The 16,436-nt window shown below is 40.7% G+C and overlaps 2 protein-coding genes across 2 annotated transcripts; both read left to right on the top strand.

Annotated features, from left to right (window-relative positions):
- Positions 1-3,669: 3,669 nt before the first annotated feature.
- On the top strand, positions 3,670-6,800 carry LOC306760580 (extracellular calcium-sensing receptor-like; the record flags this gene model as incomplete). The annotated part of the gene is made up of 7 exons (XM_079246502.1): positions 3,670-3,930; positions 4,030-4,319; positions 4,526-4,821; positions 5,046-5,251; positions 5,391-5,612; positions 5,699-5,822; positions 5,902-6,800. The coding sequence occupies 7 exons, from the start codon at positions 3,670-3,672 to the stop codon at positions 6,798-6,800; spliced, it is 2,298 nt and encodes a 765-aa protein (XP_079102628.1).
- Positions 6,801-13,049: 6,249 nt separating this feature from the next.
- On the top strand, positions 13,050-16,020 carry LOC306760852 (extracellular calcium-sensing receptor-like; the record flags this gene model as incomplete). The annotated part of the gene is made up of 7 exons (XM_079246875.1): positions 13,050-13,310; positions 13,410-13,699; positions 13,817-14,112; positions 14,266-14,471; positions 14,611-14,832; positions 14,919-15,042; positions 15,122-16,020. The coding sequence occupies 7 exons, from the start codon at positions 13,050-13,052 to the stop codon at positions 16,018-16,020; spliced, it is 2,298 nt and encodes a 765-aa protein (XP_079103001.1).
- Between the last annotated feature and the right edge of the window lie 416 nt (positions 16,021-16,436).

Raw genomic sequence — 16,436 nt, 5'->3', positions numbered from 1 at the left:
AATGAATGCTATGATGACCTAATCTGGATGGAATAAATATTGCTGTATGATATCTGACAGAATATTTCTTTTTATGTCTTAAAAGTGTTGAAAGCTGGTTTTCTTTTCATCAATTTTTTTCTTACCACTGCCAGATGAAGCCAACAGGACCATGTCATCCGCAAAAAGCAGAGACCCAGTCCTCAGGCCACCAAGCCGGATCCCCTCAATACCTCGGCTGCCCCTAAAAATTCTGTCCATTAAGTTATGAACAGAATTGATGATAAAGGGCAGCCTTGGCGGAGTCCAACGCTCACTGGAAATAAATCCAACTTACTACTGACAATGCGAACCAAGCTCCGACACCTGTCGTACAGGTACCAGACAGCTCGTATAAGGGGGTTCGGTACACCCATACAAATAACCCCCATAGGAGTACCTGGGGAACATGGTCGAACGCCTTCTCTGGGTCCACAAAGCACATGTAGACTGGTTGGGCAAACTACCACGCTCCCTCCAGGACCCTAAAGTGGGTATAGAGCTGGTCCACTGTTCCACGACCAGTACGAAAACCACACTGCTCTTCCTCAATCCAAGATTCGACTATCCGACGAACCCTCCTCTCCAAGACCCCTGAATAGACCTTACCAGGGAGGCTGAGGAGTGTGATTCCCCTGTAATTGGAACATACCCTCCACCACCCCAGTCTGCCAGTCCAGAGGCACTGTCCCCGATATCCACGCAATGCTGCAAAAGTGTGTCAGCCAGGACAGCCCCGCAGCATCCAGAGCCTTAAGTAACTCCGGGCGGATATCATCCACCCCCGGGGCCTTGCGGCCAAGGAGCTTTTAAACCACCTCAGCAACTTCAGCCCCAGAGATAGGAGAGTCCACCCCTGAGTCTCCCAGCACATTCTTCCTTATTGGAAAATTGGTTGGTAGGATTAAGGAGGTCTTCGAAGTATTCCCTCCACCGACTCACAACATCCTGAGTTGAGGTGAGCAGCTCCCCATCTCCACTGTACACAGTATGGATGGAGCACTGCTTCCCCCTCCTGAGCCGCCGGATGGTGGACCAGAAATGCCTCAAAGCCGTCTGGATGTCTTTCTCCATGGCCTCGCCGAACTCCTCCTACGCCCAAGTTTTTGCTTGGTGACAGCCGAAGCCGCATGCTGCTTAGCCTGTCGGTACCTATCAACTGTCTCCAGAGTTCCACAGGCCATGAAAGCCTGATAAGACTCCTTCTTCAGCTTGTCAGCATCCCTCACTGCTGGTGTCCGCCAACGAGTTCTGGGATTACCACCATGACAGACACCAACGACCTAATGGCCACAGGTCCCGCTGGCTGCCTCAACAATAGAAGCATGGACACAGCCCTTTCGGACTCAATGTCCCCGCCTCACTTGGGACATGGTTGAAGCTCTGCTGAAGGTGGGAGTTGAAGTTGGCTCTGATGGGGGACTCTGCCAGACATTCCCAGCAGACCCTCACAACACGTTTGGGCCTGCCAGATCTGACCGGCCTCCTCCTCCACCATCTGAGCCAACTCACCACCAGGTGGTGATCAGTTGGGAGCTCTGCCCCCCTCTTCACCCAAGTGTCCAAGGTCTAACTGGGCACGTGGGCATTGTCATTGCCCACGTGATCATTGAAGTACCCCAACAGAACAATGGAGTCCCCAGAAGGAGCACCCTCCAGCACTCCCTCCAAGGACTCCAGAAAGGGTGGGTACTCTGAACTACTGTTCAGTGCATATGCACAGACAAAACAGACCCTGTGACGGCTGCTGAGGACGTCATGATGTAGCAATATGTGTATGTCAGTGATTGATGAAACTTAATTGTCAGACATGTGACAAATTGAACTTTTGTCAGACTTGTTACAAGTAAAATCAGATGTAATGATCAGAGATGGAAGCTCCTCAATTTAACTTAAGTTTGCATCCACAGCTGTTTTGTACAGTTTTGTACTGTACAGAGAACAAGATAATGAATAAATTAACTATTTTAGAGAAGTGTTATGTAGTTAAGACTGTTAATGAAAACCTGCTTTATTGATTTCTCTAACATGGATATAATTTTCAAAAGGTGCTAATTTGCATTATAACTCATGCTGTGATCCTACAGTATCACAATAGCCAAAACAAAGTTCTGGAATAACACTTTTTTAAGTCTTAACACCAAAAGCTGCAGCATCAAAGTCATCCAGTTAAACTTCAGGAAGAGGAAATGTTATAAGGAAGTATTTCCACAAACAGATTCCTTGTATCACAGAGTATGTAGCACTCTTTGAACCATCAATGAGGAAATAAGTCGCTAATTATTTTCCTGATAAATTCTTACCTTTTAACAGCATGTCAGGCCAACATTATTTATTTATTAGTCTGTTTCTAGAAAGCAATGCCGAGTATGCTGCTTACATAAACTCAGAGGTTACCGGTTCTGAACGTTACTACATTGTCCACTAGATGGTAGTATCATAGTGAGACTTCACATTAATGTTTGTACAGCTGCTACATTTGCTTGTACTTTGTGCACCATAGTCTCTGTGTCGAAATAAAACATACAATGTTAAAAAATTTAGGAAAAAACACATTGTGAGAAATTTTAATCATTGATAAAGGTAAGACTTATTTGTATAATGACACAAAAAAGTGGAATGTTTTTGAGATACCTGGTATTTACAGTGTTGATTTAGGAAAGACGAGAGAGGTTCAAAGTGTGAAAGACCTATAACTAGAACACTGTATTAAGAAATAAATAAATTGAAGAAAAAAAAATAAGAAAAAAAAATCCACCCACCCAAGTGACGACATCTATTTTCTGGTCTACAGTAGGCTAACGCTGAACAGAGAGGTTATTTAAACCAGGAAAAGCACACAACTGCAGACACCTGAGGGATGGAGACCTCAGTTCTTTTCTTTGGCCTAAGATTGGCTCTATGTATATTTGAGGTGAAGCTAGTGATTGCCTTGAGTGGATCTGATCTAAAATACAGGACAGGAGTGACAAAGGCTGCAACTGATAGACTTAATGAAACTTCATCAGTGAAATGTAGCCTTCAGGGCACTGCTCGCTTACCCGTCTTCTCCATGGATGGTGACTACATCATCGGAGGTGTTTTCTCACTTCACTACAAAGAGAAAACAATGATTCATGACTACACCACCATGCCTAAACCATCAAGCTGCACAGGCAGGTTAGTAAGAGGAAGAAATGAAAGGAAAGCAGGAAAAACTGTGAAATAACACAAATGACAAGATTTTTACTAAAGACAATTGCACTGTAAAGTTGTTGACTTGAACTGGAGTGATTCAGTTTTTCTTTGTTTGTTTGATTGTCTCTTTCTTTCATGAGTATACATAAACTAAAACTGGGTATAACAAGTTTATGTACCTTAATCAAAACTATATATGTTGGCAACTGACAGACTTAATTTTTAAATGAACATTTTTCAGCTGTGGCAACGATTGAAACATTGCATTGATATCTAGTCCTACACTTAGATTTTATTTATTCAATAACCCCTTTGGGCCTACAGCAAATGAATAAACCAACAGCCAGGCCGCAGATTGGCTTTGTCATATGTTTTGTGAAAAAGTGAGTTCTGCAATACATTAAGTCAAACAGTGAACTATCATCCTGAACTGTGTGCAGCATTAACAGCCGTGAACTGCGCTTCTCTCGTGCAATGATTTTTGCTATTGAGGAGATTAACAACAGCACACAGCTACTGCCGGGCATCAAGCTCGGTTATCAGATCTACGACTCGTGTGCCTCGGTGACAGTGGCTGTGCACGTGGCGTTTCAGCTGACAAACGGACAGGACCCTGAGTTTCACACAGGTGATAATTGCTCCAGATCTGGGATGGTGATGGGTGTTGTTGCTGAGTCTGGATCTACACCGTCTATCAGCATTTCACGCATCCTCAGCTCCTTCAACATCCCCCAAGTAAAAACTCTGAATGTCCTGAACTGTTTCTAAAATGACCTTCTGTCTACTTTTATTGGTGTTAAATTAGAATAAGTACATTGTGATATTTTGTTTCAGGTGAGCCACTTTGCCACTTGTGCCTGCCTGTCAAATAAGCAGCAGTACCCAACTTTCTTCAGAACTATTCCCAGTGACCAGTTCCAAGCTCTTGCACTGGCCAAGTTGGTGAAACACTTTGGCTGGACTTGGATAGGTGCTGTCCGCTCGGACTCTGACTATGGCAATAACGGCATGGCATCTTTTCTTGAGGCAGCACGCAGAGAGGGGATCTGTGTGGAATACTCTGAGGCTTTTTATCGGAACGACCCCCAAAGCAAGATCAAGAAAGTAGCTGATGTGATCCGCAGGTTGTTACATCACTCATTTTGCATTGTGTTTTCTGTACTGATCCACTGCAGAACAAACTACAAAATCAGTATGAGACACAGCTTAAGTTTAGTTTGTTTATTTTCTTATATTATATAAGCGGTATAACATGTTTAGAAAAAAGGGACAAAACCAAGAAAAAATGCTTTATGTTACCTAAATGTTACATATCATAATTTCTCTGCAGGTCAACAGCTAAGGTTGTTGTGACCTTTGCTGCAGGAGGAGACATGAAGGTCCTGTTGGAGGAACTAGCCTGGGACCCACCACCACCTCGTCAGTGGATAGGCAGTGAATCCTGGGTAACAGACCCAAACTTTCTGAGGTTTAGTTTCTGTGCAGGGGCCATCGGATTTGGTATTCAACAATCTGTTATCCCAGGTCTGAGTAGCTTCCTTATGGATCTTCCTCCTTCTGAAGTGGCTGCCTCCCCGTTACTTACTGAGTTCTGGGAGGATGCATTCAACTGCACACTGGGGAAAAGTAAGAAATGCATTGTGAAATAAGCATATCAGTACTGTCAGTGGAGTCAAAACATCCACAATTCATGTAAATACAATTGTTTCCACAAGTCTTGTGCTTACCAGAAAAATTAAATTCCTGAAATATTCAGTTTTTATGACAGCAGATTACAAACCAATATTGATGCAATTCATCTTTAACAGACTGAAACTGAAAGACCTGTTTCTGTCATTGTGTGTCTGTAGGTGCTGCTACAGACTTAAAGGTTTGCAAAGGAACTGAAGACATAAAGATGCTCCAAAGTCTGTACATAAAAACCTCTCAATTTAGAATTACTAACATGGTTTACAAGGCTGTTTATGCGATGGCACATGCCATTCACAATGCAGTGTGTCAGCAAACAGATATTACAACTAAGTGCAACAAACACACCACGCTGGAGTCCAGACAGGTCAGTTAAACAGAAAATCAATGTTGTTGTATTTTACTTGTATTTTAACTGATTTTGATTTTCCAATTTGATATTGATTTTATTTTGACATTATTTAATTTCCTTTGTCTGCTTCTCTGTCTGAATGACATCTTGTCAGGTTTTCAATGAGCTGAAGAAAGTCAACTTTTCTCAGAATGGTTATCCGGTGTCATTTGATGCTAATGGGGATCCGCCAGCTCTGTATGAGCTGATCAACTGGCAGAGGAATGAGAGTGGAGTTATTGAGATAGTGACAGTGGGCTTCTACGATGCATCACTGCCAATAGGCCAGGAGTTTCGTATCAACAGAAACCTAACCTGGATGGATGGTGGCACGCAAGTAATGAGCCTAAATCTGGTGAGCTGCTTCCTAACAGCTGTGTTGCAGGAATTTTAATGCATGAGTTTTGCGCGTGTCTGTGACAGGTGCCGGCATCAGTCTGCACTGACAGGTGTCCTCCTGGAACTCGTAAAGTGCTGCAGAAAGGAAAACCTGTCTGCTGCTACGACTGCACACCCTGTCCTGATGGAGAGATCAGTAATGTTACAGGTAAAATAAAAAGCTTTCAGTGTGTATCTGAAAAATGAAATATGTGAGCAGTAACAACACTTTTTATGTGTTTTTTCAGACTCTCCTGATTGTTTCCCTTGCCCCAGAGAGTTCTGGCCTAATGCAGAGAAAAATGCCTGTTTCCCCAAACCTGTGGAGTTCCTTTCATTCGAGGAAGTCCTGTCCATCATCCTGGCTGCATTCTCTGTTGGTGGTGCCTGCCTGGCCATCATAACAGCAGCTGTTTTCTTTCGTCACAGGACAACTCCCATAGTCAGGGCCAACAACTCTGAGCTGAGCTTCCTGCTTCTCTTCTCTCTGACTCTGTGTTTCTTATGTTCGCTGACTTTCATCGGGGCGCCCTCTGACTGGTCTTGTATGCTGCGACACACAACGTTTGGCATCACCTTTGTTCTCTGCATCTCATGTGTTCTAGGGAAAACTATTGTAGTTTTAATGGCGTTTAAAGCCACACTTCCAGGCAATAACATGATCAAATGGTTTGGTCCTGTACAGCAAAGGATGACTGTAGTTTTTTTCACCTTTATTCAAGTTTTAATATGTATTATTTGGTTGGTTGTGAGCCCTCCTTTCCCAGTGAAAAATCTCACCACATACAGGGAGAAGATCATCCTGGAATGTGCGTTGGGTTCTGCTATTGGGTTCTGGGCCGTGCTTGGGTACATCGGCCTGCTGGCTGTCTTCTGCTTTGTGTTAGCTGTCTTGGCTCGGAAACTCCCTGATAATTTTAATGAAGCCAAACTGATCACCTTCAGCATGTTGATATTCTGTGCAGTTTGGATCACCTTCATCCCAGCGTATGTCAGCTCTCCCGGGAAGTTTACTGTAGCTGTGGAGATATTTGCTATTCTGGCCTCCAGTTTTGGACTAATACTGTGCATATTTGCTCCAAAGTGTTTCATTATATTATTTCATCCAGAGAAGAACACCAAGAAGCATTTGATGAACAAAAATTAGTTTTAGCACACTAGAATTTTAGAGGTAAGACATAAAGATGATGAAATGACAAATTCACTCTGCTCTAGTTCAGTATGCTCATATTTACAGGAGTCAGCTAAATTTCTTTGACCAACAACTTGCAGAGTTAAATGCTTTGGAGTAAATATTTACTTTTGAGAAGCAAGTTGTTAATAACTTTTTCAAATGTTGTATCATTTCTCAAATCTGTCTTTTACATTTACTGAACGCATGAAATAAAATTCAAGACCAACATTTATGAGTCCAGTTTGCCCTTTCTTGCAACACAACTGCAAAATTGCAACAGGCAACTGCTCCAACAGTGACCTAAAACCTGTTTACCACTTACACCATTGGACTGCAGACAAGTTAACTGGTCATCAATGTGATTTAATTACCTTGTCAGGTCACATTTGAAATCCAGATGTTATTGAAAGTTTGATTTGTAAGAATTTTCAAAATTTTAATTCTTCTGAATTAATACAGAAGGAATAAAAACAGTTACCAAAGCGTTTGGGACTGTTCAGCTGTATAATGAGGCACACCGCTACCTAGCTTCAGCTAATACATGCAGGAACCAAGGAATCCTGGTGTTCCTGTGTTGATGACCAATTCTTCCCTTGTCAACCCCCCTTATAATACCAACCTGAGATTGCTAGTAGGTTAAATGTTAAATTTGATCTTTTACCTTTGTATGACTGAATACTTGAAGGTAATAAAGTGAGCTCTGTGATAGCTGTTCGCCATGTGCTGAGTTGAAATAATTAGCCTAAAGCTAACCATGCTCTGTGCTAACTGGCTAACTACATCAGCTTGCAGTAATGATAAGAACTATGGAGTTTGCTGTGTTGTAATTTTTAGTGTATTTGTGTTTAATTATGTACTGTTAAATTAAGAGTAGAGCATAGAGTAACTAATAAGTTAGAGAGGCCTTACAAAAGTAAAGTGTAAATACTTTCATGTCCGTCTTTAATAACACTAGAAAATATAATTAGATTTTCCACTAGTTGCTTTTTTCGCAGTCCACTAGCACCTTCCTATGTCTTCCACTGTTTGATTTTGTGCTTGTATTCTTCTCACATGTAAGTCGCTTTGGATAAAAATGTCTGGTAAATGTCTGTAGAATAGAATAGAATAGAATAGAATAGAATAGAATAGAATATAACATGCATAATTTACCCAATTGAAATAAACCATAACTAGAAAAGCATTCAGAGAACACAAACATCCGCAAAGCCATTTAAAAAGTCCCTGGGTCCAAATGGTGATCCACATCACCACCAAAATTAAATCAGTTTTTCCTTTTCACATTTCCAACAGCTCCTGAAAATTTAATTAAAATCCGTCTATAACTTTTCGACTTACCTTGAACACAAACAAACAGACAAACAAACAGATAAACTCTGGTAAAACATTACCTCTGTGGCGGAGGTCATAATGCACAAATTATAATTAGTTAAGCGCCTATTTATTAAACAGAACACACTACAAATTATTCTAAAAGCACCAGATAAAGGTTACAAAATGTCCTGTCAAGTATACTGACATCACAAAGTTAAGATTGACGCCACGTGATGTGAACAAAATCACATTGATGCAGGCAGATTCACGCTTTGTTTCATTCTCTACATTTTACATTTTCACATGACCCAACTAGAAAATCACTCGGAGAGCGCAAACCTCCACCAAGCACAATGCTAAAAAATCGTTTTAAAAATTCCTGGATCCAAATGGTGATCTGGATCATCACCAAAACTAAACCAGTTCTTCCTTTTCACATTTCCAACAACTCGTGAAAACTTTATTAATATCCATCAATAACTTTTCGAGTTATCTTGAACACAAACAAACAGATAAACAAAGAGGTAAATGCCGGTGAAAACATAACCTCCTTGATAGAGGTTATAAAATTTATTAATACATATGTTTGATGAATGAGTGATTTATTTGGAAGCAGCAGTGTGTGTTGTGTGTGTGGAATTGTAAGAGGTCAGTCTATCCGTGGGCAACCCTCCTTGCTTTTTTTCTAAAGGGAGACTAACCCGACTGCAACCTCAGCAGTTGTGAGTTGATCCCCTTCCCGTCTACCCCTGCCTTTTCTTCTGACACACACACAACCTGTATACACGACTCTCAGCAGCTAGTTGACATGATAGCACTCAGAGCCCATTAACATGACATGGAAATGAGTGGTATTCATCTCGAAAACTGGCATGTTTTTTTTTAATTTTTTCTTTTAGATTGCGCCCAGGGCAGTTGCCCACCTTGCCCATAGCAAAAACCGTCCCTGGTGGCTGTATGCTGTGAGCTATGTGGCGTACTGAGCACTTCGTTTTAGTCTCAAGGACCCCTAAAACCTAAGGCACTGTGTGAATTTGTTCATATTTCAAATGACCTTCAGATTGAACATCTGTAGTAAGTATAAAGGTATATTTTTTATCTCCGAAATTAATAAACAAATCAAGTTAAACACACCATAAGAATGAACAAGTAAAATGCAGCAAAGGTTAAGATTGTTGGACAGAAGCTGAAGACAGTCAGACAGGTCTCTGAAGTAACTGGCCTCCATTGGGAACAGTTCTTCACACATACTCCATACCATGCTAGATTGACAGTGGAGCTCTTTTTCAAACATAGTGATACATCCCCGCTGTCATAATGTTAAAATGTATCACTTCTCCTATACATGTTAACTCTGTACCATCAACCTTCCATTTGTAGGAGGTGATCACATCTTTGTACTGTATCCATATAATTTAGACAGTCTATATATTCTTTTTCATTTGTTTTTTTCTAGTGAAATTACTATTTGTGTTTGTTCTATTTGTACCTTTGTCACACAGGGTTCCTCTTATTCCAGCCCAGTTCCCACTGCCAGCCAGGAAGACAAGGAGCGTCAAAGGGGTAGAGTTTTTTTATTTTTATTTTTTTATTAAAAGTCACTAAATAAAAATGGTCTCCCTCTTAAAACGATCATTTAAAAGTTGTTCCATGCTAAGTTAAAAAGGTGGGGACAGCCTAGTGTAACACGGTTGTGTCTCCAAATACCTTATATAGGAATAAACGCACTAATTTGAGTGTAGGTCACAACAGGAGACATATATATCTACTAGGCCTTAATCAGAAGACGCTTGATTCGTCTGGGGAGGTAGAGGTTAGTTGCAATAACAAGGAACAGTGCCTGAGACAGAAAGCTTTTAGCAGGTACCTTGTATTAAAATAATACAAATTTATAAAACAAAAAAACATACATAAAGATTAAATAAAAGTGTCCGTCACTTTCTTACAAGTGTACAGTATCCACAAAAGTACAAAATCAAATTCAAGTTAGGCTATAACCAATTATTAACCCTGAAGAGCAAGAAATATAGGTTATTTCCCTAACCCGAGTGCACTCGTTTCTTGTCGAAAATTCTCTGGAGCAAGACAGATTCAATATCTTCAGCTCAGTACCTTTGAACAATAAAGGATCTTCACAAAATCGAGTTTCCAGAAATCAAAATCATCAAAAGCATTTAACATGAGTTTATGTGAGGACAGTAATTCTAGTCCAGACACAGGCACAGGCGGTGTGATTGGCAGTGTAAGTGGCCAACAAAGTTTTTCGGGGTCAGTCAGTCAGTAGGAAATAGTCAAAGTCTGGGATGGAGCGCTGTGCCCATAGTATGCCTTTGAGATGTAAGCGTTTCTGGCTGGAGCAGTTTGTGATGCTCTTATCCAACCACAGAAGACAGGATGGATGCGGGTAACTGCTCACACTCTGGATCAGTCCACCCACAGGTATCCAGCATCAGGGATTCGCATCTTGGTTGGCTCGCCATCAAAATTCCACTCAACCTCATAAACCTGGCCAATTCGGAAGTTCAAACTCTTGTAACAGCTTTCGGGATGTAGATTTATCGCAGCCAAATGCGCTCAGCTCAGTAGCAGGCCTGTTTCCAGTGCTGCTTGTTACCAGACGGTTCTCTGTCGTCTTTTTCCAGCATGGCTGCCTTACCGTGCAAATACAAGTGCTCTGATTGGCCACAGCGTCACTGTGTTATAAAAGGAACGCTCTGATTGGCCAGACACAACTTAAGTATTAAGCGCTCGGATTGGCTCACATTCAGCTGAATGTTTAACCCTTTGCTGCCTGGGCTACACTAGGGTACTTCAGCTTTTCGTAGGGGGGGAATCTGCTGCAGACGAGGAAGGGGGCGCGTCCCCCTTGAAGTGCCTTGGTATATCCGCCTCTTTCTGCCTCCATCTCAGCCACAATTGCTGTCGAGAAGCAGAAAAAAGGGCTAAAGCTGCGTTTCAATTACATTTTTTTTGCTACATAAAAGCGATATTTATAAGTTTTGACAGACTATTGCGATTTACATGTGTTTCCATTTAACAATGTTTGGTGCATGAGCCTCAAGTCTCATAAAATATCGTTACTCTCACAATTTTACAAAAATTGTGGCTTATGCAAGGTGGCCTAATAGCGTTATTTTGGGGTTTTCCATTTGCTGTGGAAAATTTACCTCGGTTTTCTTTTCTAAAACTCTGAAATTTGCTGTTTGTTCCAAACCACGCCATCTTTACTATAAATGCGGTAGTCATGACACCACCACATCACATCCAGGAACACGGAAATGCAAAAAAAAGTGTTTCCATTACACTTTTGAAATAGGTTTTTGTTCAAAACATCTGAAAAACTACTTCATGTGAGCGCAAAAAACGTTTTAGGGATATTTGAGACTTTTTTCTGAATGTAGTGGTTTCTATTAGTGGTTTATTATTGCAGTATTTAATTTTTGCACAGTTCTAGGTGTAATAGAAAAGCACCATAAGACACTTTGTAGGGGGAGCCAGCCCACAATTTTATTTTTAAAATGTTATTAGCTTAATAGCTGCTGCGACAAAAACATTTACCTTATGGCAATAATGAATCTATCTATCTATCTATCTATCTATCTATCTATCTATCTATCTATCTATCTATCTATCTATCTATCTATCTATCTATCTATCTATCTATCTATCTACATAAATTCCTTTGTAAGAGTTTTTGATGTAATATTATTGGCGTCCTAATTATTCTAAAACCCACAACATTTTTGTTTGATGTGTGTATAAGATAAAGTCAAAATCCCAAAGGACACTGAACTGATCAGTGTCCTTATTTGACCTTTTGGGTAAAACTGTTCCTTGAATCTTTTTGCTGTGAGATGACAGAACTTATAATTCCACCACGATATAGCTGCAAAATTATACAGATAAAGGAAAAATTCTTCAGATTTCTAGTGTTAAGATAGTTTTACAAGACATCAAAAGAGACAAAGACCCATGGGGGCACTTCAGTTAAAGAAGTAAAAAAAAAAAAAAAAGACATGGACACATCTTACTGGGTGTTGGCTTTGTCACTCTATTTGACGTGAGAAGAGGTATAAATACCGATGAAAATAGTCTGAACACCCACACACATACACTCTGGGATGGGGGCCTCAGTTCTTTTTCTTGGTCTAAGATTGGCTCTGTGCTTCTTTGAGGTGAACCCAGTCTTAGCTTTGGGTGGATCTCTGAATGATCTGAAGTACAGGACAGGGCTGACAGAGGCTGGAACCAATGGAGTCACTGCTGAGACTTCATCAGTGAAATGTAGCCTGCAGGGCACTGCTCGTTTACCTGTCTTCAGCATGGATGGTGATTATATTATTGGAGGTGTTTTCTCAATTCACTACAAAGAAAAAACAATGGTTCATGACTACACCATCATGCCTAAGCCACCAAGCTGCACAGGCAGGTTAGTAAGAGAAAGAAGAGAAGGAAAAAGGCATGTTAGATTTGCATCAATAGAAATGTGATTTATGTTGAACAGTCTTGTTGCTTTATAAAATTATATGCAGTGTAGTGTCTTTTTGTACTAATTTTGTTACACTTTTAAAGTTATAAGCTATATTCATTTTTGTTTAGCCATCTTTTATTAATATGAATAGAATAAAATGTAGGTTTTGAGTTTATTTGACAATATCTACACTTTAGGTTAAAATGTCATGCATTTGTACATTGACATCTCTATGCTGACATCTATTTGTGATGTTTTAGATTTAGTAGCTCAGGTAATGCATTCATTTATACCACAGATTAATTGATCCATAGGCTTTCCAGTGTTTCAGAGTTACATAGGTTATCTCATGCCTAAAATGTAGATTAGATGCAAATTGAAGCACCTGTATCACTGTGCACAGGATAGATGCCCTCGAACTGCACTTTTCTCGTGCAATGATTTTTGCTATTGAGGAGATTAACAACAGCACACAGCTACTGCCGGGCATCAAGCTCGGTTATCAGATCTACGACTCGTGTGCCTCGGTGACAGTGGCTGTGCACGTGGCGTTTCAGCTGACAAACGGACAGGACCCTGAGTTTCACACAGGTGATAATTGCTCCAGATCTGGGATGGTGATGGGTGTTGTTGCTGAGTCTGGATCTACACCGTCTATCAGCATTTCACGCATCCTCAGCTCCTTCAACATTCCCCAAGTAAAAACTCTGAATGTCCTGAACTGTTTCTAAAATATTCTTGTGTTTACTTTTATTGGTGTTAAATTAGAATAAGTACATTGTGATATTTTGTTTCAGGTGAGCCACTTTGCCACTTGTGCCTGCCTGTCAAATAAGCAGCAGTACCCAACTTTCTTCAGAACTATTCCCAGTGACAAGTTCCAAGCTCTTGCACTGGCCAAGTTGGTGAAACACTTTGGCTGGACTTGGATAGGTGCTGTCCGCTCGGACTCTGACTATGGCAATAACGGCATGGCATCTTTTCTGGAGGCAGCACTCAGAGAGGGGATCTGTGTGGAATACTCTGTGGCCTTCTACAGGACCGACCCTCAAAGCAAGGTCCAGAAAGTAGCTGATGTGATCCGCAGGTCATTAAAGTGATTTAACGTAATCTTCCCTGCTCTGATTTTAAAGAAAGAAAGATGGAAAGAAAGAAAATGTTGTTTTCCAATCATTTAAAATCATGCATTATAATATCGTTGCAGGTCAACAGCTAAAGTTGTTGTGGCCTTCACCGCTGGTGGAGACATGAGAGGTCTGTTGGAGGAACTGGCCCGGGACCCACCACCACCTCGTCAGTGGATAGGCAGCGAGTCCTGGGTAACAGACCCACACTTTCTTAAATACAGTTTCTGTGTAGGCGCCATTGGAGTTGGTATTCAGCAATCTGTGATACCGGGACTTAGAGACTTCCTTATGGATCTCCCTCCTTCTGAAGTGGCTGCTTCCCCGTTGCTTACTGAGTTCTGGGAGGATGCATTCAACTGCACACTTGAAAAAAGTGAGAAACACTTCTCAAACACTGTCATAATAAGCCATAACAAGATATGATTATGTGTGACTCAACTGCTTGTTTAAATAAACTATAAATGCACATTTATAAAATGCAGTTAAAAGAATTTAAATCCACCGGAGCCATTTGTTGTGTCTATAGCTGATGCTGCAGATGAGAATGTTTGTGATGGAAGTGAAGACATAACAAAACTCAACAACCCATACACTGAAACTTCTCAGTTAAGAATTTCTAACATGGTTTACAAGGCTGTTTATGCGATGGCACATGCCATTCACAATGCAGTGTGTCAGCAAACAGATATTACAACTAAGTGCAACAAACACACCACGCTGGAGTCCAGACAGGTCAGTTAAACAGAAAATCAATGTTGTTGTATTTTACTTGTATTTTAACTGATTTTGATTTTCCAATTTGATATTGATTTTATTTTGACATTATTTAATTTCCTTTGTCTGCTTCTCTGTCTGAATGACATCTTGTCAGGTTTTCAATGAGCTGAAGAAAGTCAACTTTTCTCAGAATGGTTATCCGGTGTCATTTGATGCTAATGGGGATCCGCCAGCTCTGTATGAGCTGATCAACTGGCAGAGGAATGAGAGTGGAGTTATTGAGATAGTGACAGTGGGCTTCTACGATGCATCACTGCCAATAGGCCAGGAGTTTCGTATCAACAGAAACCTAACCTGGATGGATGGTGGCACGCAAGTAATGAGCCTAAATCTGGTGAGCTGCTTCCTAACAGCTGTGTTGCAGGAATTTTAATGCATGAGTTTTGCGCGTGTCTGTGACAGGTGCCGGCATCAGTCTGCACTGACAGGTGTCCTCCTGGAACTCGTAAAGTGCTGCAGAAAGGAAAACCTGTCTGCTGCTACGACTGCACACCCTGTCCTGATGGAGAGATCAGTAATGTTACAGGTAAAATAAAAAGCTTTCAGTGTGTATCTGAAAAATGAAATATGTGAGCAGTAACAACACTTTTTATGTGTTTTTTCAGACTCTCCTGATTGTTTCCCTTGCCCCAGAGAGTTCTGGCCTAATGCAGAGAAAAATGCCTGTTTCCCCAAACCTGTGGAGTTCCTTTCATTCGAGGAAGTCCTGTCCATCATCCTGGCTGCATTCTCTGTTGGTGGTGCCTGCCTGGCCATCATAACAGCAGCTGTTTTCTTTCGTCACAGGACAACTCCCATAGTCAGGGCCAACAACTCTGAGCTGAGCTTCCTGCTTCTCTTCTCTCTGACTCTGTGTTTCTTATGTTCGCTGACTTTCATCGGGGCGCCCTCTGACTGGTCTTGTATGCTGCGACACACAACGTTTGGCATCACCTTTGTTCTCTGCATCTCATGTGTTCTGGGGAAAACTATTGTAGTTTTAATGGCGTTTAAAGCCACACTTCCAGGCAATAACATGATCAAATGGTTTGGTCCTGTACAGCAAAGGATGACTGTAGTTTTTTTCACCTTTATTCAAGTTTTAATATGTATTATTTGGTTGGTTGTGAGCCCTCCTTTCCCAGTGAAAAATCTCACCACATACAGGGAGAAGATCATCCTGGAATGTGCGTTGGGTTCTGCTATTGGGTTCTGGGCCGTGCTTGGGTACATCGGCCTGCTGGCTGTCTTCTGCTTTGTGTTAGCTGTCTTGGCTCGGAAACTCCCTGATAATTTTAATGAAGCCAAACTGATCACCTTCAGCATGTTGATATTCTGTGCAGTTTGGATCACCTTCATCCCAGCGTATGTCAGCTCTCCCGGGAAGTTTACTGTAGCTGTGGAGATATTTGCTATTCTGGCCTCCAGTTTTGGACTAATACTGTGCATATTTGCTCCAAAGTGTTTCATTATATTATTTCATCCGGAGAAGAACACCAAGAAGCATTTGATGAACAAAAATTGATCCTTTTACACGATGGACATGTTCATTTTATAATAGCTTTCAGTTCAAGGAACTTATAATTTTTTGATTAAGTGAAACTGTTTGTTTAGACCAAATGTCTTTGCATCAGGTTGGAAAATACACTCTATATAAAAGAAACATATTATTAATTTTTAGTTGATTTAATTTAATAATTCACTTTATAGTTTCATTATTGATAACAGGGTGATGTAACTTTTAAATGCACCCTATTGTTGTCTTATATTAATTACTTTTTAACTATAAAACCACGGATTTGAACCGCTATATTCATTCATTACTGTTTTTTTTTACATTATTTTAAACAAACATCCTAACTTCTTGTTAAATAATTTGTACATTTACAGCAAAGTTAATTATTTTTAAAATGACTTTATATTCATTTGAAAAAAGTCGGG

Source organism: Telmatherina bonti, assembly GCF_933228915.1.
Source record: "Telmatherina bonti genome assembly, chromosome: 9".
Classification (NCBI taxonomy): Eukaryota; Metazoa; Chordata; class Actinopteri; order Atheriniformes; family Telmatherinidae; genus Telmatherina; species Telmatherina bonti.
Note: the sequence above shows the minus strand (reverse complement) of the source record. Positions and strands in the feature narration are given on the sequence as shown.